The sequence below is a fragment of the Crocodylus siamensis genome, chromosome 6 (genome assembly GCF_052110815.1).
Source record: "Crocodylus siamensis isolate JL-2025a chromosome 6, ASM5211081v1, whole genome shotgun sequence".
Taxonomy (NCBI): Eukaryota; Metazoa; Chordata; order Crocodylia; family Crocodylidae; genus Crocodylus; species Crocodylus siamensis.
The window spans coordinates 62,272,687-62,298,245 of NC_143400.1; the positions used below are offsets into that span (position 1 = coordinate 62,272,687).

A 25,559-nucleotide genomic window follows, 5' to 3' on the forward strand; every position below is an offset into this window, starting at 1 on the left:
GTTTACAGAAAGTTGTGGGATTGCTTAGGTTTGATTTCTTATATCTGTGGCCTGCAACTTGATTCATTTTAATGCACTGCAAGGAAGTTTGGGTGAGGAGGAGGGTTGACGTCAGATCCTTAAGATCAGCAGAACTTCTGGGGTCCAGCTGGACTGAAGCTATGGGTCATTTCAGTATTGTTGGTCAGCAGGTATGGGCTTGAGGGTGAACTTAAAGTTAGCCCTAAGTAACAGTGTAGTTGTAGTCTTAGCATTCCACAGCCTGCATTTTATTTCTGACCACACTTCAGAGTTTGACAGGGAGCCTCATGAACAAGGGGACCACCTCAAGATTTTGCCCTGTCTCTATAAAAAAAAAATATGCTGCTGAAATTTCATCTTCTGCTGCCAGCTAATTAGCACAAACTTCTTCGATTTTTCTTGTAGGAGTAACTAGAGTGCTGAAACTTCAAGATGCAAAGCCTGCTGCTAGTGCATGATGGGTAGGAGGTATCTGTCATTAATGGTGCTTATTTTTATCTTTTTTATGAAAAAACCCTATACACATGTATACAAAATACTGCTTAAATATTATTTCAATGACAAACACCCTAACTTTAGAAAATGCCAGGATTTGGGTAACCAATGCCAGTGGTGTAGCTAGGAGTGGAAATTTGGGTCTATTCAAAATTATAGCACACCAGCAATAACCAGGTCCATTCCTGGGTATGCCAGAGCCTGTAGAACTTTAGTTTGGACCTTTTCTGCATATGCATTTTGACATTTAATTAACTGATGTATTGCACATTTGTTATGTATTTTACAAATTATTGCCTCATTTAGTGCAGAGGATGGAAGGAATTAGAGGCATGTTGGAGTTGTTGCCTGTAGAACCCTATTTTATTTGTTGTAGACTTTCAGAGGGCTTTAGAAAAAGAAAGGATTGCAAGAAGAAAAATACTTTCATGGTTAAGGCACGGTGCACAAGAGAACCTCATTTTATCTCTGCTTCTGCCACAAGTTAGGTAAGTCATCTAAATCAGTGGAGGCCAACGTTTTTGGCAGGTGTGCCCCAAATTAGCCCCCCAGCACATCCTGAGTGCCACTGCAGTCCCCTTCCCCTCCCTGATCTGCTTTTTGCTACTTGTCCTGGGGTCTCTGCCTGATCTACTGCTCTGCTTTCTGCTCCCTGCCCTTCCTGCTCCTATGTTGCTTGCCCCTACCCCTATCTGCCACCTGCTGCACACAGAAACTGCCTGTGGCACTGTAACATAGGTTGGCTACCCTGGTATAAAATCAAGGCAAGTGGCCTCTCTGTGTCTACAGTGAGGGACTGAAACCTAGGATATAGAAGTGCTGAATATTAAAACCTGAAACTGATACCAATTTGAGTTATGAATGGTCAGCATAGGTTTCAAAAAGGCATTGTGGTCTTGATGGAACTGGCTGGAAATTTTGGATGGAACATCTTTTCACTTGAAAATGATGATTCATTAAAACTAAATGGAAACTAAGAATATAAATGTTGTTTAAAAAATCATCCGTTTAACATCCTCTACTTATATTGGTTAAATGGTTAACCGATAACACAGTAGCTTGGACATGGCTGCTCCCCAGGGCCTTTGACAGGCAAGCCCTGCCAGATGACAGAACTCATGTAAAGTCATAGATGGCAGCAGCAGGCAAGGAGCTTTCCCAGCCCACTGCAACCCTCTTGAAAGGAGCACCTGTGATCAAGCAGCTAATTGCCTAATTGGCAAGTCATTAGGCTGCCCACTGCTTTCATCTTTAACTTCATAGGCTATGGATACTAATCCCCAGTTGCCCATCCCTCTCCTTTCTTTCTTACTCCTGTTTGCCTGGCTGCCTTCTGATTCCTGAGGCACAGTGCCACTTCCCTTCCCTTTCCCTCTAGACTGCTCCCTGTGCTAAATGTTAACTGGTAATGCATTACCAGTATAAATTGTACAGTAACATCTCCAAGGCATGGACATGGCTATAGAGGAGGTTCAGAGGCTATGAATAACTCTTGAGGCTACAGGTACCCTAAGGGGCACGAGAGGGCCCACCAGGAATAAAGCAGAACTAAGTAGGACCCCGTGTGGGACCTGCTGGCTGTTAGAAGAATTAGGGCTCACTAGGACCCGTAGGTAGCCTCCCTTTCTAACATTCAGTAGTTACATCAAGGTGTGGAAAACAAGAAAGGGGGAGGCACCCTTGAAGCAGAGCAGGGCAGGGGTTGCATGGGCACCAGAGGGCATCATGCACCTGCCCTAGGACCCTGCACTTGCTACACCTTTTTAAAAAAGAAACTTTTGTGCATCTAGTGGTAGGGCCAATATGTGATCTCTTCACATAGCTTTTTTATAGTTACCAGCATGCATTGCCATTTGGTGTACAGATGCAGATTAAATCTTTAAAGATTTATGAAAAATGTAGTAATTAATTGCCATTAAAAGGCTGAGCTTTTGTAACATCTTCTTTGTTGAATTAATTACAGCTCATCAATTTTGAAAAATAAGCCTTTTCTGACAGACTTTTGGTGTAAATAGGATATCTTAAAGAGTAATAGTTGCAGTTGCTTAATGATGCAAACACTGAGTGAAATTATAGTTCTGAAACTTAGCAGTGTCAAAAAATGGCTCATAAAGGAGCTTTACTTTAACAGATTGTTTACCCCTAAAAACCTTTTTAGTCTAAAAAATTTTGAGGCTGATCTGATTACAGGCATTGTTGCCTGGGGGCTAGAACCGTAACTAATATAAATGGCTCTTGCCAGCACAGTTGGGGATTTTTGCACTGGTGTAGGCCAGGATTTTTGTTTGGGAGAACCAAGCTAATTGATCTGTGCAACTGAACGCTACAGTCTACATCACTGTTTTCGTCTGAAATATCCACCAAATCTGCAGCTCCATATATGCAAATGCTGAAAACCAGCAGCTGATGCCTTTTCTTCTGCTCTTCTGCTGAGAACACATCTGAATGACAAATAATAATAGCTGGCCTATATAACCAATAATACAGAGCAAGGTGCAGTGATTTTTCAGAAAAAAACATAATTTAAAAGTTTTCAGCTGCCAATATCGTTGTGCCTTCCTTGGAATATTCTGTTTCCATTCCTTTTTGAATTGTGGCTTTTGGGTTTGGATTTACCACAACAACACAATGAACTTCAGTTCGGTTAGTACTCTGCCTCTGAGTCCTTTAATTTACTCTCTTTCCTTTACTTCCATGGTATCCTGGGGTGGCTCCTTTCCACCAGTTTCATTCATTACTTTTTAGCTGTGTAGCCAAAGTTGTGTTTTTTTTCTTTCCACATGAGGGTACCCTTTAGTTTGTGGTTGCTACAGATGTTGCACAGTTTGGTTTATTTGCATAAAAAGCAGGAGAACAGAAGTCAGAAGCTTTAAAGGTTCCTTCAGAATATATGTTTTATGCTGAAAGCCTATACAAGAATTTAGAAAACTTTCAATAAGACTTGTCACAGCTTAAAAACTCTGGACAATTGCTGCAAAATCATAGTATTATAGAAAATTTGTGTTGGAAGGGACCTCAGGAAGTCATATAGTCTAAACCCCTGCTCACAGTATGACCATCCCCAATTATATCATTGCAGCCAATGCTTTGTCTAAGTGGGTCTTAACCTCCAAGATTAGAGATTCCACTACCTCTCTCGGTAACCTATTCCAGTGTTTTACTACCCTCCAAGTGAGAAAGTTCTTCTTAATATCTAACCTAAACTTCCCTTGCTGCAACTTGAAACCATTGCTTCTTGATCTGCCATCACTGAGAACAGTCTAACTCGGGTGGGCAAAATACGGCCCACGAGGCCATTCTATTCAGCCTGTAGGGCCCCTAAAAAGTTTAGAAAATATTTATCTGTCTTTGATTCCTGTCAAAAATGACAGGAACCAGGGGCAGTAGGACCCAGGGGAAGCCCAGTGGGCTCTCACAACAGCAGGGCCTGTTCAGCCCTGCCCCCCAGCCAGAAGCCCAAGCAGGGTCTTCTGGCCTAGGACCACATGGCTGCCCCAGCACAGGAAGCTCAGGCAAGGGTGGGGGAGGGAAGGGCAGGGAAGGAGCCCGGGGAAAAGCTACTCCATGGCTGGCGTTTCCTGCTGCTTGCAGCCCACACAGAGCTGTCCTGACCAGGCACAGGCAGCCCCAGGCAGACTGTGGGCAGCTGCAGCGCGGGGTGCTGGCCATGGGGCAGGCGAGGGGCTGCTTTTCCTGTGCTCAGTACCAGCTTGTGACCTGCCCCCACTGCCAGTCTGGGCCCCATGCTGGCTGTGGGTTCACCCGTCAGGGCTGCACCACAGCAGCTACGGCCCCCCTGCTTGCCACACTGGGCAGCATTTGCTGCTGCTGCCTGCCTGGAGCTTGTGTGCTGGGCAGCGTAAAGGTGGCAGTGGAAAACACTACCCAGTGCAGCAAGTGGTGGGGGGGGGCGGGCCGAAACTGCTGCTGCTGTGCACAGCCCAGAGCCGGCACAGGGCCGAGGCTGGCTGCTGGGGTGGGTTACAAGCTGGTGCTGAGTGTGGGAAGCTCCCTGTGCTGCAACTGCTCACAGCCCGCCTGAGGCTGCCTGTGCCTGCTCAAAAAATGAGAGCAGGGGGTACATGACAGGATGTTCTGCTTGTGCCCCCGCCCCCCAACCTGGGCTCTGTAGCTCTCAGCAGCTATCCAGAACCTGGGTCAGCTGCAAACATCTGCTGCCTCTCCACCCTGACCCCCGCCTCTGCCTGCTCAGGACAGCCCTGTGTGGGCTGCGAGTGGCTGCAGCAGGGAGCACCAGCCATGGGGCAGGAGAGGGGCCTCTTTTCCCCATGCTCAACACCAGCTCATTCCCTGCCACGGGCAGGTTGTCAGGGCTGCATGCTGCCCCCCACCTGTACTGCGGGACTGGGGGGGCACTGGGAGTGAGCGGGTGCACAGGGCCCACACTGGTGTCACAGGGCCAGTGCCAGCAGGGCCCAGAGCAGGGCAGCAGGAGTACAGGGTCCTGGCCAGCAGGGGCTCTATGGAGCTGGGCCAGCTCCCCACTGTGCCTTCTGCTGCAGCCTAACCTGCCTCCACAGACCCCTGCAATCTTGCGCCCTGCTCTGGGCCCCACCAGTGCAGGCCCAGAGACATTGGTCCCAATATGGTGACCAGGGGACAGGGCACCTGTCAAGGGGCGGGGATACTCATGCTGCCCTCGACAACTTGCCAAAACTGGGTAAGCGGCCCTCAGCCCAAAATAATTGCCCGCCCCGGTCTAACTCCATCCTCTTTCTAACCCTGCTTCAGGTAGTTGAAGGCTACTGTTAATCTGCTCTTAGTCCTGTTTTCTAGACCTAATAAGCCCAGTTCCCTCAGTCTCTCCTCATGAGTCCATGTGCCCCAGCCCTGAAACCATTTTCTTTGCCCCCCCTGGATTCTCCAATCTGTTCACATCCTGTCTGGAATGGGAGGCCCAAAACTGGACACAAGATGTGGCCTCACCAGTGCAAAATCCAGTGAAATAATTACTTCCCTCAATCTGCTAATAACGCTCCTACTAATGCAACCTAACATACTGTTAGTCGTCTTGGCAGCAAGGGTAGGCTCTTGGCTCATATTCAACTTATTGTTCACTGTAATCCCCTGGTCCTTTTCTGTAGAGCTGCTACTTACCATTCGGTCCCCAGCCTGTACTGGTCATGGGATTGTTCCATCCTAAATGCAGGACTTTGCACTTCTCTTTTATTGAGTCTCATGAGAATTCTTTTGATCCATTCATTTAATTTATTGAGATCTCTGAATCCAAGCCCTACCCTCCAGTGTATTTACTACTCTCCCCAGCTTGGTGTCATCTGGAACTTGCTGAGGCTTCACTCCATCCCATCTTCCATATCGTTGATGAAGATATTGAACAAAACCAGCCCCAGGACCGACCCCTGAGGCATTCCACTTGATATCAGCTGTCAACTAGACATAGTCATTAATCCTGACAATCCATCCTGTTTTCTATCCACCTTTCAGTCCATTCACTCAACCCGTACTCCCTTAGCTTGCTTGCAAGAATGTTGTGGGAGAACTTATCAAAAGCCTTGCTAAAGGCAAGGTATATCATGTCCACTCCTCTACCCACATCCACAGATCTGGTTGTCTCATTATAGAAGGCAATCAGGTTGGCCAGGTGTGACTCACCCTTTGTGAATCCATGCTGGCTGTTCTTAATCACCACCATCTTCTCCAGGTGTTTAGAAATGGATTCCTTGAGGACCTGCTCCATGATTTTTCCAGGGACTGAAGTGAAACTGATTAGTCTGTAGTTCCCTAGATCCTCCTTCCCTGTCTTAACATTGGCACTATATTTGCCCTTTTCCAATCATCTGGGACCTCTTGCAATTGCCACAAGCTTTCAAAGATGATGGTCAGCAGCTCTGTAATCACACTGGCCTCACATCTACAATCACATTACCGTCAGCACACTTGGGTGCATCCCATCTGGCCTTATGGACTTATACACATCCAGCTTCTCTATATGGTCCCTAATCTCTTCTTTTGCCGCTAATGGTTGCTCCCCAAATTGTGCTTCCAGGTGCAGTAGTCTCAGAGCTGACCTTGTCTGTGAAAACTAAGGGTGAAAAAGACATTGAGTACTTGAGCCTTGTGTGTATCATTTGTCACTAGGCTGCTTCCCTCATTCAGTAAGGGACCCACAATTTCCCTGATCTTCCTTTTGTTGCTGACATACTTATAGAAACCTTTCTTGTTCCCCTTCATGCCCCTTGCTAGTTGCAACTGCAGCTGTGCTTCGGCCTTCCTGGTTTCATCCCATCATGCCTGAGCAATACCCTTATACTGCTCTCCCTAGTCATCTGTCGAGGTTTCCACTTCTTATAAGCTTCCCTTTTGTGTTTTAGCTCACTGAAAATGTTCCCTGCTAAACCAAGCTGGTCTTCTGCCATACTTGCTGATCTTCCTGCACACTGGGGTTCATTTGTTCCGGCACCCTCAGTAAAGTGTCTTTCAGATACAACCCGCTTTCCTGGAATCTTTTCCCTCTCAGACGGGCTTCCCTGAGGATCCTTCCTGTGAGTTCCCTGAGTGAGTCAAAGTCTGGTTTTTTTGAAACTTTGGTGCTTTCCTTCCTTCCTTTCTTCATCTTGTGGCTGCTGCTGCTCAAGTTGTTATCCATTACTACATTCAGGGGATGGGGGGACAACTGCCACTGCTGGCCTGCTGAGCAACCCTTGCAAAGCCAGCGGGTCAAGGCACTTAAGGGAACCCACCCCTTCCCCAGCCCTGGAATGAACTGTGGGCTAGACGAGCACCCCGAAGTGGACACTTGCCTGCCCATACACAAATGCCAGGAGCTTGGGGAATAAACAGGAGGAACTTGTCCTCCTGCTAAACTCAAATAACTATGAGGCATACACCCAATGGAAGGGAGGAGCCATCACCAGGGAGGACTATACTACGGTTGCTCAGGGATGCAGGGGGGCAATCAGGAAGGCCAAGGTGGAGATGGAACTGGGACTAGCTACGCAGATCAAGGACAACAAGAAGTCCTTTTTTAAATGCATAGGGGGCAAAAAGAAGGTTCCAGGTAACTTGAGGCCCCTGCAAGACATGCTAGGAAATTTGGTTGTCACACCAGATGACAAAGCTAACCTACTTAAAGACTTCTTTGCCTCCATTTTCCTGAGCAGGAACCGTATCAGCCCCCCCCCCCCCAGGGCAGGCGCACCTAGGCCAAGAGTCAGTGAGGAACTAGTCGGGGAACTTCTGGAGGGACTGGATGTATTTAAATCAGCTGGTCTGGACGTTCTCCACCCCAGAGTGCTGAGGGAATTAGCTGAGGTCATTGCGGGACCCCTGGCACGGCTTTACAAGCATTGGTGGTGCTCTGGCATTGTGCGAGAGGACTGGAAGAGGGCCAATGTGGTTCCCAGCTTCAAAAAAGGGAGGAAGGAGGATCCAGGAAACTATAGGCCAGTTAGTCTTACCTCGATCCTGGGTAAGCTTTTTCAGAGAATTATCCTGGTGCATTCCACGAGGGGCCAGTGGGGCAGGTTATGCTTAGGGGCAACCAGCACAGGTTCATTAGCAGCAGGTCCTGTCAGAGCAACATGGTGGTCTTCTATGACCAGATCACCAAATCCTTAGATGCAGGGGTAGCAGTGGACATAGTCTTCCTGGACTTTTGGAAGGCCTTCAACACTGTCTCTCACCCCGTTCTCATTAAGAAACTGGGGGACTGTGGTGTCGACGCCCACACAGTCAAATGGGTCGCCAACTGGCTGGAGAGCCGCACCCAGAGAGTGGTGGTAGATGGGTCATTTTTGACCTGGAGGGATGTGGGCAGTGGGGTCCCCCAGGACTCAGTCCTCAGGCCCGCACTGTTCAACATCTTCATCAGTGACTTGGACGAGGGGGTAAAAAGCACCCTGTTCAAATTTGCTGATGACACTAAGATGTGGGGGGATGTGGGCACGCTAGAAGAGAGGAATAGCCTGCAATCAGACCTAGACAGGTTACAGGGGTGGGTGGATGAGAATAGGATAGGATTCAACACCGACAAGTGCAAAGTGATGCACCTGGGGAGGAAGAACCAGCACCATACCTAAAGGCTAGGGAACTCCCTTCTCGTCAGTGCAGAGGCAGAAAAGAATCTTGGAGTCATCTTTGATGCCAAGGTGAACATGGGCCGGCAGTGTGGGGATGCAGTCAGGAAGGCCAACCATACCTTGTCATATATCCACAGATGCATCTCGAGCAGGTCCAAGGAGGTGATCCTCCCCCTCTATGCGGCACCAGTCAGGCCGCAGCTGGAGCACTGCGTCCAGTTCTGGGCAGCACACTTCAGGAGGGATGTGGACAACATGGAGAGGGTCCAGAGGAGGGCCACCCACATGATCAAAAGTCAGCAGGGCAGGCCCTACGAGGAGAGGCTAAGGGACCTGAACCTGTTCAGCCTCCCCAAGAGAAGACTGAGGGGACAATCTAGTGGCCGTTTACAAACTGGTCAGAGGGGACCAGCAGGCACTGGGGGAGTCCCTGTTCCCCCAGGCACTCCCAGGAGTGACAAGAAATAATGGTCACAAGCTGGTAGAGGGTAGATTCAGGCTAGACATCAGTAGGCACTACTTCACTGTCAGAGCAGCTAGGATCTGGAACCAACTTCTAAGAGAAAAGTGGTGCTGGGGGTCTTTAAGAGGAGGCTGGATGAACACCTTGCCGAGGTTGTTTGACCCCAGTACTCTTTCCTGCCATGGCAGGGACTTGGACTTGATGATTTGCTCAGGTCCCTTCTGATGCTACCAAGTATAAAACTATGATGTCTTAGGGATAACGGAGACCTGGTGGGACTTGACCCATGATTGGGCCACAGGTATCGAGGGCTATAACTTGTACAGGAGTAATCAAGTGGACAAAAGGGGCGGGGGTGTAACTCTCTCTGTCAAGGAAAACTACGCATCCCTGCAAGCTGACATCGGCACCCACGGTGGGCGACTTGAGACCCTGTGGGTTAAAATCCGTGGGGAACACAGCATAGGGGATACTATGGTGGCAGTCTACTACAGACAACCTATCCAGGGTCAGGACCTTGACCAGGAGTTTGCCAGGGAATTGGCAGAGGCCATGCGCTCCCAGTGTATGGTTGTCATGGGGTTCTTTAACTACCAAGACATCTCGTGGGAGGATGTGCTCAGCCAAATCCAAGAGGTTGCAAAGCTTTCTCACTTGCGTGGATGACCTCTATCTGACGCACAAAGTCTATGGGTCAATGAGAGGTAAAGCATTGCTCGACCTGGTACTGGCAAGCAGGGATGACCTAATCAGCAGTCTAATGATTGAAGGGAAGCTGGTGACAGTGACCATAAGCTGATCACCTTCACCATCCTCTGTAAAGCTGGCAAGTCAGTCAGTAATACAGAAGTCCTCAACTTCAGGAAAGCTGACTTTGACAAGCTCAGGAGGCTCATCAGGGAGGCCCTAAAGGGCCATAACCCAAAGGGGAGGGGAGTTCAAAATGAGTGTTTGTCCTCAAGGGAGCAATCCTGGATGCTCAAGCAAAGTCTATCCCATCTCAGAGGAAAGGCAGCAAAAGGGTTTGGCAGCCCCTTTGGCTATCCAGGGAACAAGCAGACCTCCTGCATCTTAAAAGGAAGACCTACAAAAGATAGAGGACTGGAACCACCACCAAGGAGGAATACTCTGCTCCTGAGTAGCTCCTGCAGAGAGCAAACCAGGAAAGCCAAGGCTGTGATGGAACTCCAGCTAGTTACAAATATCAAGGACAATAAAAAATCCTTTTCTAGATATGTGGGGAGCCGGAGGAAAAGCAAGGGCAACATTGGATCCCTGCTAAACCAGATGGGACAATTCACATCTGATGCCCAGGAAAAAGCAAACTTGCTTAATGGCTACTTAGCGTCAGTTTTTCACCAGTCCCATGGGATGCCCCTGCCCACTATGGGTGAGGAAGATTGCTTGCCTTCCATTGAAGCTGACCTCATGAAGGAACACCTTGACAGGCTGGATACCTTCAAGTCAGCTGTCCCTGATGGTCTACACCCAAGAGTACTCAAGGAGCTGGCAAGCATCATAGCTCAGCCCCTGGCATGGATCTCTGAGAACGCCTGGCGCTCTGGTGAAGTGCCTGAAGACTGGAAGAAGGCCAGTGTGGTGCCTGTCTTCAAGAAAGGGCGGAAAGTAGATCCAGCAAACTACAGGCCCATCAGCCTGACCTCTATCCTGGGGAAGGTCTTGGAAAAGATTATCAAGGAGGCCATCTTTAATAGACTAGCTGAAGGCAATATCCTGAGGGATACCCAGCACAGGTTTGTTGCAGGTAGGTCTTGCTTGACCAACCTCTTTTCCTTTTATGACCAGGTGACCTATCACCTGGACAAGGGGGAAGAGATTGATGTCATATATCTTGTTCTGGTATCCCATGATCACCTCTTGGCAAAACTGGCTAACTGCGGCCCCGACCTCACAATCTGTTGGCTGGGGAATTGGCTCCGCAGTAGGACCCAGAGGCTGGTGGTTGACAGAAGTCAATTGTCGTGGTGCGCTGTAACCAATGGAGTCTCTCAAGGCTCTGTCCTAGGGCCTATACTTCATAACATCTTCATCAATGATGCAGACATTGGTGTCAGAAGTGGGCTGGCCAAGTTTACCAATGACACCAAACTCTGGGGTAAAGCATCCACACCTAAAGACAAGAGGGTGATCCAGGCAGATCTTGACAGGTTCATGAAATGGATGAATGGGAACCTGATGGTGTTTAACTCTGAAAAATGCAAGATTCTCCACCTTGGGAGGAAAAACCTGCAGCATGTGTACAGCTACATTGGTTAGCACTACAGATGCAAGGGACTTGGGGATCATGATTGACCACAAGATGAACATGAGCCTTCAATGTGATGCTGTGGCTAGTAAAGCAAGCAAAATGCTGGCTTGCATCCATAGATGCTTCTCAAGCAAATCCTGGGACATCATTCTCCCATTATATTCGGCCTTGGTGAGGCCACAGTGGAGTACTGCATCCAATTTTGATCTCCACAATTCAAAAAGGATGTGGAGAATCTTGAGGGAGTGCAGAGGAGAGCCACGCGCATGATCAGAGGTCAGGAAAATAGACATTATAATGAGGCTGAGAGCAATGGGACACTTCAGCCTGGAAAAGTGCAGACTTGGGCCATCTGGTGGCCACCTATAAGTTTATCAGGAGTGCTCATGAGGATCTGAGGGAATGTCTGTTTACCAGAGCGCCCCAAGGGATGACAAGATTGAACGGTCACAAACTCCGCTGCGACCTATTCAGACTGGACATAAGGAAGAACTTCTTTACTGTCCAAGCCCCCAAGGTTTGAAATAGACTGCCTCTGGAGGTGGTTCAAGCACCCACTTTGAATGCCTTTAAGACATATTTGGATGTTTATCTTGCTGGGATCCTGTGATCCCTGCTGACTTCCTGCCCCTGGATTGCCTGTTTACTGCTGTACAGGAAACAACTACAGAAGTATTTGGGGAACAGAAATTGTCAAATAAAGACTGGTTTGAGGCACACACAGAAGAGATGCTGCCACTTGTTGAGGCCAAGAAATACAACCAGCATCTAACAGAAAGTTTCAAGCATGCCAGGGCAGTGGTACAGAAAACAGCCAAATGCTGTGTAAATTAATTTTGGCTTAGGTCAAGAGATACAACTTGCCTCAGATACAGAAAACCTGCAAGTTATATATGATAGCCTGAAGAAAGCCCTTTCTCCAGTTATCACTAAAGTCTTCCTGCCCTCAAGTTTCTAGATGGTAAAGTAAAAATCACTGATCAGAACAAGCAGCTGTCACGATGTCATGTTGGGTGAAACATTACTTAGAGCTTTACTCCCATGAAACAGATATTTGAGAAGAGACACTGAATCAACTTTGAACTCTAAGTATACTGGCACACCTAGACAAAGAACCTACAGACAAAGAACTTAGCAAGGCCATGGACTCTTTAGCAAGCGGAAAAGCACCAGGGGAGGATAGCATCTCAGCTTAGGTCTCAAGTGTGGGAAGGCTATCCTGGTACCACATCTTAATTGACTCCTAGTGTGCTACTGGAAGGAAGGTCAGGTACCCCAGGACGTACATCATGCTAACATCATCACTCTCTACAAGAACAAGGAACAAGGGAGGTAAAGGTGACTAGCTACTACAGGGGCATCTCTTTCCTCAGCATCACAGGCAAGACTTTTTGCCAGAGTCATTCTGAAACACTTGTGACAACTTGCAACACAGTATGGATTCAGAGCAGGAGATTTAACAGCGGACATGATATTCTCCTTGTGCCAACTGCAGAAAAATGCAGAGAATAAAGTAAGTCGCTATACGTAGTATTTGTTGATGTGACGAGGCCCTCTCAGAGGTCAAGAGAGGCCTGGGCCACTTCCATTTTTTGAGGCTCCCGGTATATTAAAAAAATATTAATTCATAGTGCACTACAGGTGGTGTGGACCGATAATGGGACACAAGTTTTAAAGTTGTATGATGAACGTCGTCTTCTTTCAATCCTGTCAGTGTATCTCTGTGTCTGTATGTATAACCTCGTTTGGAGATAATGTCAAAAGTCTAAATCTGAGGCCCTCCATGAATGAGAGGCCTGAGCCAAATGCTCCCCTTGCTCCCCCCCACCCCCCCGTGATAGGCCCTGGATGTAACAAAAGCCTTTAAACAGTCAGCAGAGCAGGTTTGTTCAAGGTCCTGGTAAATATTGGATGCTGCCGAACATTACTCAGTCTGATGCTCTCCTTCCATGAAACATGCAGGACCCAGTTCAGTTTGATGGATTAACCTCTGACAGGTTTGAGGGAATAGTGGAGTGAAGCAGGGTTGTGTTCTGGTGCACACACTTTTCGGGATCTTCTTCTCTATGCTGCTCCATTACACTTTTGATAGCTTGGAGGAACGCATGTACCTTCACTTAAAATCAGATGGCAAACTCTACAATCTATCACGTCTAAAGGCCAATCTAAAAGTGAGGCACATACTCATTAGGGAGCTCCTTTTTGCTGACAATGCTGCACTGACTGCCCATGAAGAAAGCCAACTACAAATACTCATGAATTGCCTCATGATTGCAGAATGTTTGCCCTGACTATCAACATTAAGAAGACTGTGGTCCTAAGACAGAGTGTTCACCAGTCGCCATCTATCAGCCTTGACAATATACCTCTTGAGGCAGTGAACAAGTTCTGCTACCTTGGATTCACAGTGAGTGACAACCTATCATTGAATGAAAAGGTAAATGTGCATATTGGAAAGGTTGCTACCACTCTCAGTAAGCTCTCCCAATGAATCTGGAACAATACAACATTTATAATTAAAACTAAGCTGTTTGTCTACAAAGCATGTGTCTTCTCTGTCCTTATGTATAGCAGTGAGACATGGTCAATATGTGTATATCAAGAAAAGAAGCTGAACAGCTTCCACCTACACTGCCTGTGGTGCATCCTTGACATCAAGTGACAAGACAGAATTGCCAACACAGAGGCCATTGCCAAAGCCAACCTTCCAACTATCACTGCACTACTCAAACAGCAGCACCTTTGCTGGCTTGGCCAGCTCTGCAGGATGGAAGATGGGCACATCCTGAAGAACATCCTCTATGGGCAAATTGTAGGTGGGAAGAGAAAAGTAGGGTCCCCAAAATTTGAGCTTGAAAGATGTTTGCAAGCAGGACATGAAAGCTTTTGGAATTAACGTAAACCTTTGGGAGGCTTTAGCAGGAGACAGGACTAAGTGACACTCCCTTCTCAATCATGGAGTCAAACATCACGACAAGAAATGGTTACTTGAATTACAACAGAAATGTGACTGAAGGAAAAGGCCTGTCCTAATGCCATGTAGACCTGTGATTACCATGGCAGGACCTGGAAGTCTCTAATATTAGTCTGTATAGCCACAGGAGAAAATGCATCACCAGTCAGTAGAATAGCTGCAATATCCATCATCACTTGCTGATGAGTGGATGCCATAATTAGGCTGTATGGCCCTCCCAGCAAATGTCAGGGTGATTTGAAGTCCCTCATGATGAGAACCAAAGCCTGTGACTGGGAAACTTCCATTAGCTGTCTGTGATAGACATAAAACTTCTCTATAATCATTTAGGAATGCCATGGGTGGAATTGGAGATGTTTTGTGTGAATATTTTGGTTTAGTTTCAAGTGGGGGAACTGGGAGGAAATCGGTCAAGAAGGAAAGAAGAACTTTGAATATTCTCCTCGGTTCCAACTAAGTTAAAAAATTAGTCTGACTAGTCAACTAAGACCAGTGCCAGGGGACCAAAATGAAATCAAAAGAACTTTATATTTTAAGTAGGAATTCCTTACAAGATGTGAGGGATTTTCAGGGAGTTGCTGTGGAGGAACCTAACAAAGTTTATGTGAATTTAGGTTTGAGGCTGATAAAATCTTATGTTCATATAATTTGCTCTGAACTGTTCAAAACCCTTTTTCTTACTCTGCTTTGTGTCTTGTATTATAATTAAACAATAATTTAGTTTTAGGAGGCATGCTTGGTCTTTTGTAGACTCACAAAGGAAGAAGTACAGCTGGGGTGGATTAATGCACAGGCCCACGGGCCCCCTGGGGTGCCGGGGCAGCATGACCCAAGCAGGCATCCTGGCTGCGGGCATCTGGGGCAGGCAGTGTGCACCTCCTCACCGCTTGCCAAGCCAGGGCCAGAAGCTATGTGATGGGTGTGGGGCCCTGTGCAGATGGCAGTGGCTTCCTGGGACTGTTTCCAGGAGGCCCCATGGGCGACCCCTTTTCTGCTCTCCACCATCTGCAGGTGGCCTCTGGCACCAGCACTGCTGGGGCAGGATAGGACGGGGCAGCTTTGCCCTGCTGGGACTGGCAGAGGGCTGAGTGTGCAGATGGGGGTGGCACAGAGCCCATGCTTCCTTCCCTCCCTCCAGCCAGCTGGCCCTGGCCCCAACCTGTCCTGCAGTGCTGGGGGACTGCAGCCCCGGCTGTGCAACAGTCACCAGGTGGAGGGGCTGGGCCAGGTTGGGGCCACCGCAGCTGTAGAATCCAGCCCAACATGATATGTAAGAGAATTGAAGTTGGTTGCTTGAGAGAAGTGGATAATATTCCAGCCAAGAATAACTAAAGGCTTCAGGCCTAACACTGAAGAAGAATCAGACAGGGAATAGGTACAGTTTGCTTGGCACCAACAATTTAGGGATTTTTTTTATCTGCATAACTAAGGCTACTCAATTCCTGGAATGAAAAAGGAGATACCATATTTTCTTGCATACAGTGCTGCACAGAATATAATACCTTGTTCATGAAAAGCAGAATGAAGGAAAAAATATTTCTCTAGAGTTATGGCTGCATAGAGCAATGACAGAGTCTAATCTTCAGCTGACTTGCCCCTCTCCGTGCAGGGGTGGCTCTAGCCTCTTCCTGGTGGGGATGCTGGGCCTGGCTGGGGGGCTCCACCCCTCCCAGCGCTGCCATCCCTGCCTGCCTCCCCTGCACAGCTGAGCCCACCCCACTCCTGTCTGCTCTGAACCCAGCCCCTCCACTGAGAAGTGCTCCGGCTTCGGCTCCATACTTCTGGTGAGTTCACATGCACCTCAGAGCAGATAGTGGGGGAGAGGCCTGAGGTAGCGCAACCCTGGCCCCTCCCTAACTATCTGCTTTGAGGCGCATGTGCACCCGCAAGCGGTTTGGAGGTGATGCCAGGGCTCTGGAGCAGGGGCAATGCCTGCCTCTTCCTAGTGGTGTGGGGCTGGGTTTGACCTGGCTGGGAGGCTCCACCCCTCCCAGCGCTGCCTCCACTGTGCTGCTCTGCACCGCTGAGCCTGCCCCATTCCCGCCCGCTCCAAACCAGCCCTAGCCTCTCCTACCACCACTGGGAAGAGGCTGGTGCCACTCCTGCCAGGAGCATGGCACCTTAGCAGGCTTAGCTGCGTGGGGTAGGCAGAGAAGGCAGTGGCGCTGGGAGGGTTGCCTAGGAGGGGCTAAGGTAAATTTTGGGGTGGCTATATTCCCCCCAGGTTTCCCCCTAGCGCCATCCCTGATCCTAGTGCAATTCTGAGTTCAAGCTTAGAGTTGCTTAGATCTGAGTCAGTTGGGAACCGGTTTAAACGAACCCCAAATAAGCAACCTTATTGCATCATATTTATTTTCTAAAACAATGGAAAAAGAATTTATATTGAGACAAGAACTTTGGTAAATATGGCAGTTATTTCAGTTAGTTTAAGTTAAAATAGAGTTTGACAGCTTCAGTCTCCATTCCTGGCTCTGATGGTTAATCAGTATAAGAAAAATTATATTGCTTTTCTTACAGTTGCAACATAAAACTCTTACCTGCAGGTGTGGGGAAAAGAAACAGTTTTAACTACTCTATTTCTCCTGAATTTTGGGAGCTAAGGGGACTGGAACAACACTCAACTTTATTTAGGCTATGTACAAATGTTCAATCCTAGCTGAAAAACCTCCACTGTTAGAACTGATTTTGGGAGAGGGAGCAGTACAGATATTCAGTCTGCAACTTCTTCCTCTCTTCTGCTTTTTGCATCTTCATAGACCAGAATGATATTGGTTTGAAGATAGCATGGGTTGTTCCAGTCCTTCAGTTCCCAGGGGGACTGGAGCAGTACGGTAAAGCCTCCTTTTGACACTGCAAACTGGGGACTTTGGAGTGAGAAGCAGGTAGGAGGCTGCACTGCTCCATGCACTCTTCTCCCAGAGCCAATTGGTGAGAGACATGGGTATCAAATCCATTAATCTTGTAGAGCAACAAAGCCTTGATTAGAGGGAGCAGTACAAATTACAAGCCCTTTTTTCTTCTTGCAGTGTCTGTATAAATAACTTGTGCAAAGTAATTTTATTTAGGCCTTTCACAGGGATGCAGAATTTTATCTTGTATTTATGATAAATTTGTTTGTTTAAATCTTTTTTGATGGCATACTTTTTTGGCTTTACTGTGATGGATTTAAGAAATATAACTGAATAAATTCTGCAGATTTTGCAAATATTCCATATACATCTGACAAGTTGTTTCAATCACCATTTTCATATTTGCTTGTAATTGGTAAGTAACTATAGGAATTAATATAAATTTGTTTTTTTTTTCTTTCAGAATACACTGAACTTGTGTGTCAGTTGGAATCCAGAGACTAGAAATTAAAACAATCCTAATTTTTTCTGAATAAAAAGCAATTATGCAACGACGACAGAGAGGATTAAATATGGGATTAATTATGCTACTCTCTCAAATCTTTCAAATTGGGCTCACTAACATTCCACCTGTAACACTTGGGACCCTAGTATTGAACATTTTTCTCTTTTTGAATCCTTTGAAGCCATTGATAAAAGCATGTATCAGTGTAGAAGAGGGTTATTACCAAAAAGACTGGCAGCGTTTGTTGCTTGCGCCAATACACCATGCAGATGATTGGCATTTATATTTTAACATGGTCTCCATGCTCTGGAAGGGGATAATGTTGGAACGAAAGCTTGGAAGCATATGGTTTGCATATATCATTTCAACATTTTCAGTATTAATTGGAGTTGTGTATATGGTGTTGGAATTTGCACTTGGAGAATTTATGAATGACCCATCGTACAACTTGAACTGTGCTGTAGGTTTTTCAGGTAAGGCATCTGATTAGTGCAGGTTAACTTAGTATCTGGTACATGTGTTCCATAGTATCTTTTAGAGTAGTGGAGCTCAACCTTTTAGAGCAAGGGGCTGAATGCTTGCAACCCAGCTGTACCACAGGTCACTACACCTGTCCAGTAGTGGGGAAGTGGGGAGGAAGGTGGCAGCCAGTGTCAGAGGTAGGGATGGGAAGGTAGAGAGAAAGGGAACTTAGCTTTGGCCTGTGGGGAGGATCAGTGGTATGGTACAGGGCAGGGAAGGGGACATGTCAGGCTGAGTTGATTGCTACTGGTGCCTCATACTGTGAGCCAGATCCAGTTATGCTGGGGGCTAGATCAGGCTTGCAAGCTGTAGGTTGAACACCGTGGTTTTGGAATATGAAAAGTGGAACTATTTTTTATTTTTTTTCTAATGGTGGTTAAAAAAGTACATATACTTCAACTACTTTGGGTATCCGTGTGGTATGTGTGTGCCCCATGCACTTATGTCAGACTCCATGGGCCAGTGGTGGCTGAGGGCACACCTATTCCCTAGATGTCCACATGCTTTCACCTGAAAGAAGGAAGGGGCTGAGCAAGTCCAGTTAACTCTGTTTCTTTCCGTTACAATGTTTTGGGTTCTCATTATTTTTGCAGTAACAGAATTACTGTTATTGGTGAAAGTTGAACTAAATTACGTGAAGTGGTACGTCTTTATCTTTTATTCTATTGTAAAGACTAAAGAATTCTAACTCATCGCTGCGGGATGGCTTCTCTTAGCAGTTATTTCTGGAACTTGGAGATCCTGAAATTATATGTAATACAAGTCTTGAAGAATTCAGAATTCCTGAGTCTTCTGTTGAGTTCCACGAAACTCATTCACCTCTGTTTTCAAGCCTTAGGGGCATTTATGCAAATACCTTGTTGTCCCGTGATGTGGTGGATATCCAGTGGGTTGGAAGAGACTCGATTAATCGAGTACACATGCTCAATTAATCAAGTTTGCTCTGCGCAAGCTGACGTGCACTGTGCTGTGTTGCATGCAATTGTACAAGTGGTAAACTGCACATCAGCCTTCAGAAAATAGTGGTGGTGCACTTTAGAACAAAAACACCTCCACTTTTAAAAGTGCCTGGTGCAGCAGCACAAGCATGTGTACAAAGTGCTAGGGGTTTTATTGGTAGGTCAGTAACTTAGATCACTAGTATTGCTAGCTCCATTATTCATTTGTTGTGCTGTTCTGAATATTAAATACATATTGTGAACAGGTATGTTATAAATTACTTAAGATAGGATATACTAGACTAAAATATAAATTTTAGTCTACACTGAAAAGATTTCATTGTTGGAGGAAAAATGTTACAATTATAAAATTCTGCATCTTCTATATTTGAAGTAAAAATGTAGGCTTGAAATTTTGTGGAGAAATAGCATGATATTAAATGTAACCATACTGTAAATGAGTCTCTTCTTTTTATGTTTTTCAGTTCCTTCAATTTTTAACACTTTCAGAGCTGCAGGTATTTCACTCTTGATGTGATTATTTTGTTTTATTCTTTTCAGGAGTACTATTTGCTTTGAAAGTTCTGAACAACCATTATAATCCAGGAAGGGTCAGCAATGTCATGGGAATTCCTGTATCCAGTAAATATGCTTGTTGGCTGGAGCTTGTGGCAATTCATTTGTGTTCCCCAGGGTATGTGTTAAATCCTTCACAGTTCATAAAAGTGATTTTGGGTGTAAACATTCTGTCAAGGTGTTGATTCTGTCTGGTTGGCTAGTATCCAAAATATAGCAGGACTGAAGGCAGCAATTTGTCTTTCCATGCAGCACCCCACAGTTTGATATTTTTCAAATAGGAAAAATTGGCACCGTGTGTGGGGATTCTCACCAAGTATGTTGGTAGAGGCTAACTAAGGATACTGGGAAGGACTAGGGACGCCACACCTCTTTCCCACGTCTTGAATGAAAAACTGAGCTATAACTGGCCCTTGTAGGAGAAAACAGTATCCTTTTGTTACCCCTTAAAACTGTTCTCTCTCAATCCCAGCTCCTTCGCAATATCTCAGTCAAGCTATTATATGTGCTTTTTTGGTTCAGTTAACAAACCACCACATTGACTGCTGGACTTCATTCTCAAAAGACTGCCAGGGTTATACCATATTATTTACATTTTAAATTGGTGCTGCATTTAAGTCAATTCTACGTTTTCAGGGTCAGTTTTAAGAAATGTTTCTTTTTCCACTGAATACAAATTAAAAACTACAACAAAGATATAGTCTGTTTTGAGTTGCAGTTCTAGATACAAACTTCACTGACAGAGCTAAAACCTGGGATTCACAACACCCTGGTTTTAGAGGTTCAAAATTCAATTTCTCCTAATTTTTAAGTAATGTGTGAGGACAAAATGGGTAGTTGTATGGAAATTCTGACAATATAATTTTGTTTTGTTGAAAAATGCTAATTAATTTAATCCGAAAAGTTTCATTATTAGTTTTGACCAACTTTCAGTGAAACGCAGGCAAGGTTCCTGCAGGAAATCAGGTCAACTTCTGCCAGTTTGCCATGTGGGCTGTTTCCTGGCTCTTTGACTTCTGCAGTGACCTTGCCACATGAACTGCCTCAAACCTATGGCTTCTCAGCTTTTTGTTCTCTTTAGGGGTAGCAAGTGTTTGGAAGCTTCAACCTAAGGTAGGCTTTTTAAGGCTTTTGAGCCCTGACCCTCATGATGGAGGATTAATGCTTACCTTCCACTCCAGTGAAACCAATCAAGGAGATCCCCACTGTTTGCAGAGTGATGGTGACTACCTAATGGTACCACAAAAGTCATCTCCTCTGTCATGGTAGCAGTAGAGCAGATGACCCAATGCTGGCTGGCCTTAAGGGTGCCATGCAGTCATTTACTCCTTACAGTACTACCCTATTATTCTGATTGTAAGTCAACCTTGTAGATAACTGGACTGATTTTTTTTTTTTTTTTTTTTTTTATAATTCCTATTGAGGGAGAAAAAGGGTTCTGTGGTAAACTGGAACAGTACTGTAACTCTGAAGTTTTCACTGAAATGTTAGCCAATGTAGAAAATCTGAGAAATTTTAAGAGAGAGCAGGTACAGAGAGAGAGGTTTCTATTAAAAGGTTGTCACTGGCTGTTAAAAGTTCAAGTCTAAAATCCAAAATCAAGAACAAGTGAACTCAGGGGTGGGCAATTATTTGGACTGGAGGGTCACTTAGGGAGTTCTGGTAGAGTGTTGCAGGCCAGGCCCCCCACAAGAGCCCATGTCAGCCCTCCCCCTTCTTCCCCTTCCCTTCCAGCCTGCAACAGCTCACCAAAACTCTCTAAGTGATATGTTATTAGACCAGGTGCTAGACCGAGTGGGTGGGTGGGGTCTCCCTGGAGACTGGTCCAGAACCCCTATGGGTGTGGTGCATTCAGCTGGGCAGATGTGATGGGGCTACAGGCAGGTAGGAAGCGGCATCTGAGAGCAGGGAGTGGCATATGGAAGTAAGGCAGGTGGGGAATGGCATCTGCGGCCAGGATTGTATGGTGGTGACAGCATGGAGTTGGGGCTCAGAGCAGATCTGCCATCCACTTCCAGCATGGCCCGGCACTGTCACTGCCCTGAGATTCTGGCCCTGCCTACCTGTTGCACTCCTAGATGCTACTCTCCGCACCACCATGGCCCCATCCCACCTGCCCAGCGGAGCACGACCCACCCATGGGGGTCCCAGGTTAGTGTCCATGGAGACACCATCTACTTGTTCTGTCTGGTGCCCCGGCAATGGGCGCAGGAAAGATGGGCCAGCCCTGGGCAGCAGGGCTGGGTTTGGCAGCAGTGACAACTGGTAGCAGCAACCAGCAGAAACCACTGCTGCCAGGGCTGTTGGAAAGCAGAGTCTGGTCACTGTGTTGCCCTAGCCCTGCTGCATGGCCCAGGATGGTGGGACAGGCCTCAGGTGCCACGGTATGGGCTACCCCCCGTGCCTGAGCCAGGCAGGGCTGAGGGACGCACTGTGGGCTTGGTGGGTTGGATGTAGCCCACAGGCCATATGCTGCCCCCCTGATTTAACAGCTCTTGATCCCTGTGGTAGCCTAGAGAAAGCAGAACGACTTCCCAGATAATCATATAAAAGGCTATCAGAGGTAACCACCATCTTGATGTTCATCTTCAGATAAACAGATAACAAGTATTAATCTCAACTTTGCCTTTATGTGTTTGTGTTTACACTTCATACATCCTATGGCAGTAAAGCCTCAGTGTCTGATTAAATGGTGGTTCATCTGCAGATTACACTGCAACAATCTAATTTTGAGGCTATGAAAACTCTGATCACTTGGGGTGAGACCCACATCACAGGCCTGAACTCAGACTTTGCCTCCCATGCACAAAAAAGACATTGCTTCATAGTGTCACCTGGGAATCCAGGTATAGTAATTTGTCCAAAGCTGACATTCAGACTGTGCTGTGAAAGGTTGGCAGCACACTCTGAGAGGTCAGAAGGAATGTAGTTTTCATATCAACATGCTTTTTTGTGGTGTTCAAACTAAAATGCTAATTTTAATTTTTCTCAATTTCTGGAAAACTTGCCAGAAGTTGGGTTTGATTTAAAAAAATATGTATATATATATGTGGGAGGGGGAGAGGAAGAGGATGGGGAGAATATAAGTCTTCATAAAGAATCCTGAAAGGTTTTTTTTGTTTGTTTGTTTGTTTTAATTTCTGGACTTTTGCAGTGAGCCATGCATACTGAAAAGCTAAGTTGTTCTGCCCCAAAGCCATTATGGTTATCTTACTTCTAATTTCCATAAGCCACATTCCTTTTTCAGAACAAAGATAAGATATACAAAACTATCTATCAAACAAAGCTATATGGGCACTCGAGCTGTTCTTGTCAAGAAGAGAAACTGCCATCTCTGTAATAAACTCGGACCTTTAGCAGACTGGTAGAGGAAAAACGTTAGGTGAGAGACAGAGCATTCTAGTCAGTTTTCCAAAATTATGTGAGCAATGAAGGTAGGAGAATCATGAGGGGAAAATTTATCTCACGAGAATCATTCAAGGAATATGGCATATCTATTTAAGGCAAAGTGTCAATAATTGATATTGAAATTAATTTACTTAAAATGAGTAGAATCAGTGGTTGTGCTAATGGCTTTTCTTCTGTACGTAGCTTATGTTGAAAAGTTCAAGGCTTTCTACCTTAATTAATCATTAACTTGTGTACAAAATCACTTCTCCCCATAACTACCAGTTTCTAATTAAGCGATTTTTATCATTATCATCGTAAGCCAATTCTGCCTCTTTTTAGTAATAGCTAATTCTTTTTAGAGCTCCTGTAACAAAACAATGGAAGACATGAGGAACATTTCTCAGTTTTGAATAATTCAAAACAAGATCCTCATTTAGCTCCTGAATTTTTGCCTCTCCAGCACAGCCAGCTGAATTTTTTGTTTACAGTATTCTGTTACTGTATTACCTATTTCAAAGTGTTTTATAGTGAGTGAGTCAGTTGTGTAAATTGGTGGAACTTAACAGAATTGTGAAAAAACGAAACAAACAAAAAAAACCCTTCATAGTTTCACATCTTAGAGGCTTATGTGAGCTTTTTCTTTGGTTTTGTTTCATGTGAGTTCAAGGCCACAAAGAAACCAAAAATCCCAAAAGAAATGCAGTTTCCCATGCTTTTTATAAAAAAAAAAAAAATAATAATAATCTTTCCAGGGCTGCTAAAACTCACCTTAACTTTGCAAATATTGCAGAATGTTTTGTTGAACCTGATTTGAATTTTTTTGTGAAACTTGGAAAGCGTTTTGTGTAATCTTGGTTGTAAATGCAAATTTTTGCCCAACTCTAATGTTAAAAGGATTATTTTATGAGATTCTCCCATAGTCAGGATAAAAAAACCCATTAACTACTTCCATTCAGGAAATCACATGGGTGATACTGCTTGTTTGGTGGGCCAGTAGGGAGCACTCCTGTGTTGAGCCACCCACATCACTGCACCCAACCACCTTCCAAGCTCTGAGTGCCTCCCTGGGGGCACCTCACGTCTGGCTGACCCCCTTCCTGGAGCACACCCACTAGCCTGGGAAACACAGGCCTAGTAGCCCTCGAGTGTACTTGACTCACTTCAAGCACTTGGGGGTGCTTCTCTCAGTTGGAAACACAAGTAGTGGTCTCCCTTAGTCAGCCAAACCAAGGGGACCCCAAGGCATAATTTAGACCCACTCCCAATATGTCTCCCACACTAGGTACAAAGGAAAACTTTATTGGTTACAAGGGGCAAACTTGCATGGCTGGGTAGCCTTTGATCACACATCTGAGTTCCTGCAAGGTATATATCTAGTTAGATCTCAGGTAGCTTACTCACAAGTATCATCCAGAGGCAGGTGGAGATTCCCTCTGGAGGCAGGCAGTCCCTTGATCATGAGTTTTGAGAGAGAGCAAGTTTCAGATGGTCCAGCTCTTCTCTCTCTCTGAGTCTTCCTCATGGCTGCTGCCCCTTCCTCCTGGGCAGTCCTTAACTTTTATATAGCCCTTATGACCTCATTTACCTGGTCCAAAGGAGGCCATCACCTGTTGGCTGTCAGCAAACCAATTTGAAATGCATCACTAGTAGCTTGGCAGACTGACAGTCTCTAGCTCCCCAGGGAGCCCAAACCCCTCACCCAGGTATGCGATGCCAGTCACGTAGGCAGAGGGAGCAGGTTTCCCCCCTCCCTCAGGAATATATCCAGCTCAGGTTACCTAAAGGGATGGGGTAAGGTGTGTATCCTCTGCTGGTCCCATCCTAACCAAATTATCACAAAGCAGAGTTTTTGGGGGGAGAAACAGAGGTGGCCTTCTGCCACAGCTTGTAGTTAAATGCTTCTTTACTAATGAGACTGTCTTATAGTTTTGCCTTGTTGATGGTCATTGACTTATGACCTAACTTGCTGATGCTAAAAGACTTTCACCCTCTTTCAGATTACATTTTATAGCACTTCAACTCTGAGAACTGCTAAATCACTGAACCTGATCTACTCTTGCTTGCCAAACACTTCTGCTACTTTGAATAAATCTTTCCTGGCCTATACCTTGCCTGCAGTACTACTTGGTCTCTTCAGTAATGTTATGCCAGTGAAATTGGTAACAGCAATGTAAATCTGCTTTTCTTATATTGGTTGTAGGCAGATATAAAGAACTGACTTGTAAATTATCCTGCAAATGGGAGGTAGTAGTTCATTCAGCATAGTTTATTAGTGAGAAGCTACTCTGTTGTCATCTCTGACCTGTCATTAGAGATGCCTGTTTGCACTGCTCCCTTACAGCATAATGTTTATTTGTGCAGTATTTGTGCAGTTTTAGTAAAACTTTTTTGAGTACTGCTGTTCCTACATAGAAGTCATTAGAGAAGTGTAGAGGCTATATATAAGGTGTGCTTTGCTTCACTATAATCAGCCAGCTATGTATGTGAGAATTTTTTC

General features: G+C 45.8%; 1 protein-coding gene across 2 annotated transcripts in view; it reads left to right on the top strand.

The window, feature by feature from the left end:
- The window catches only part of RHBDD1 (rhomboid domain containing 1), a 116,267-nt gene that overhangs the window by 18,649 nt on the left and 72,059 nt on the right, over positions 1-25,559 (top strand). For both annotated transcript variants that reach the window (XM_090053535.1, XM_090053536.1), the window contains exons 2-3: positions 17,595-18,109; positions 19,658-19,790. In XM_090053535.1, the coding sequence (XP_089909661.1) occupies positions 17,677-18,109; positions 19,658-19,790 (566 nt within the window). In that variant the 5' untranslated portion in view covers positions 17,595-17,676. The remainder of the gene's footprint in view (positions 1-17,594; positions 18,110-19,657; positions 19,791-25,559) is intronic.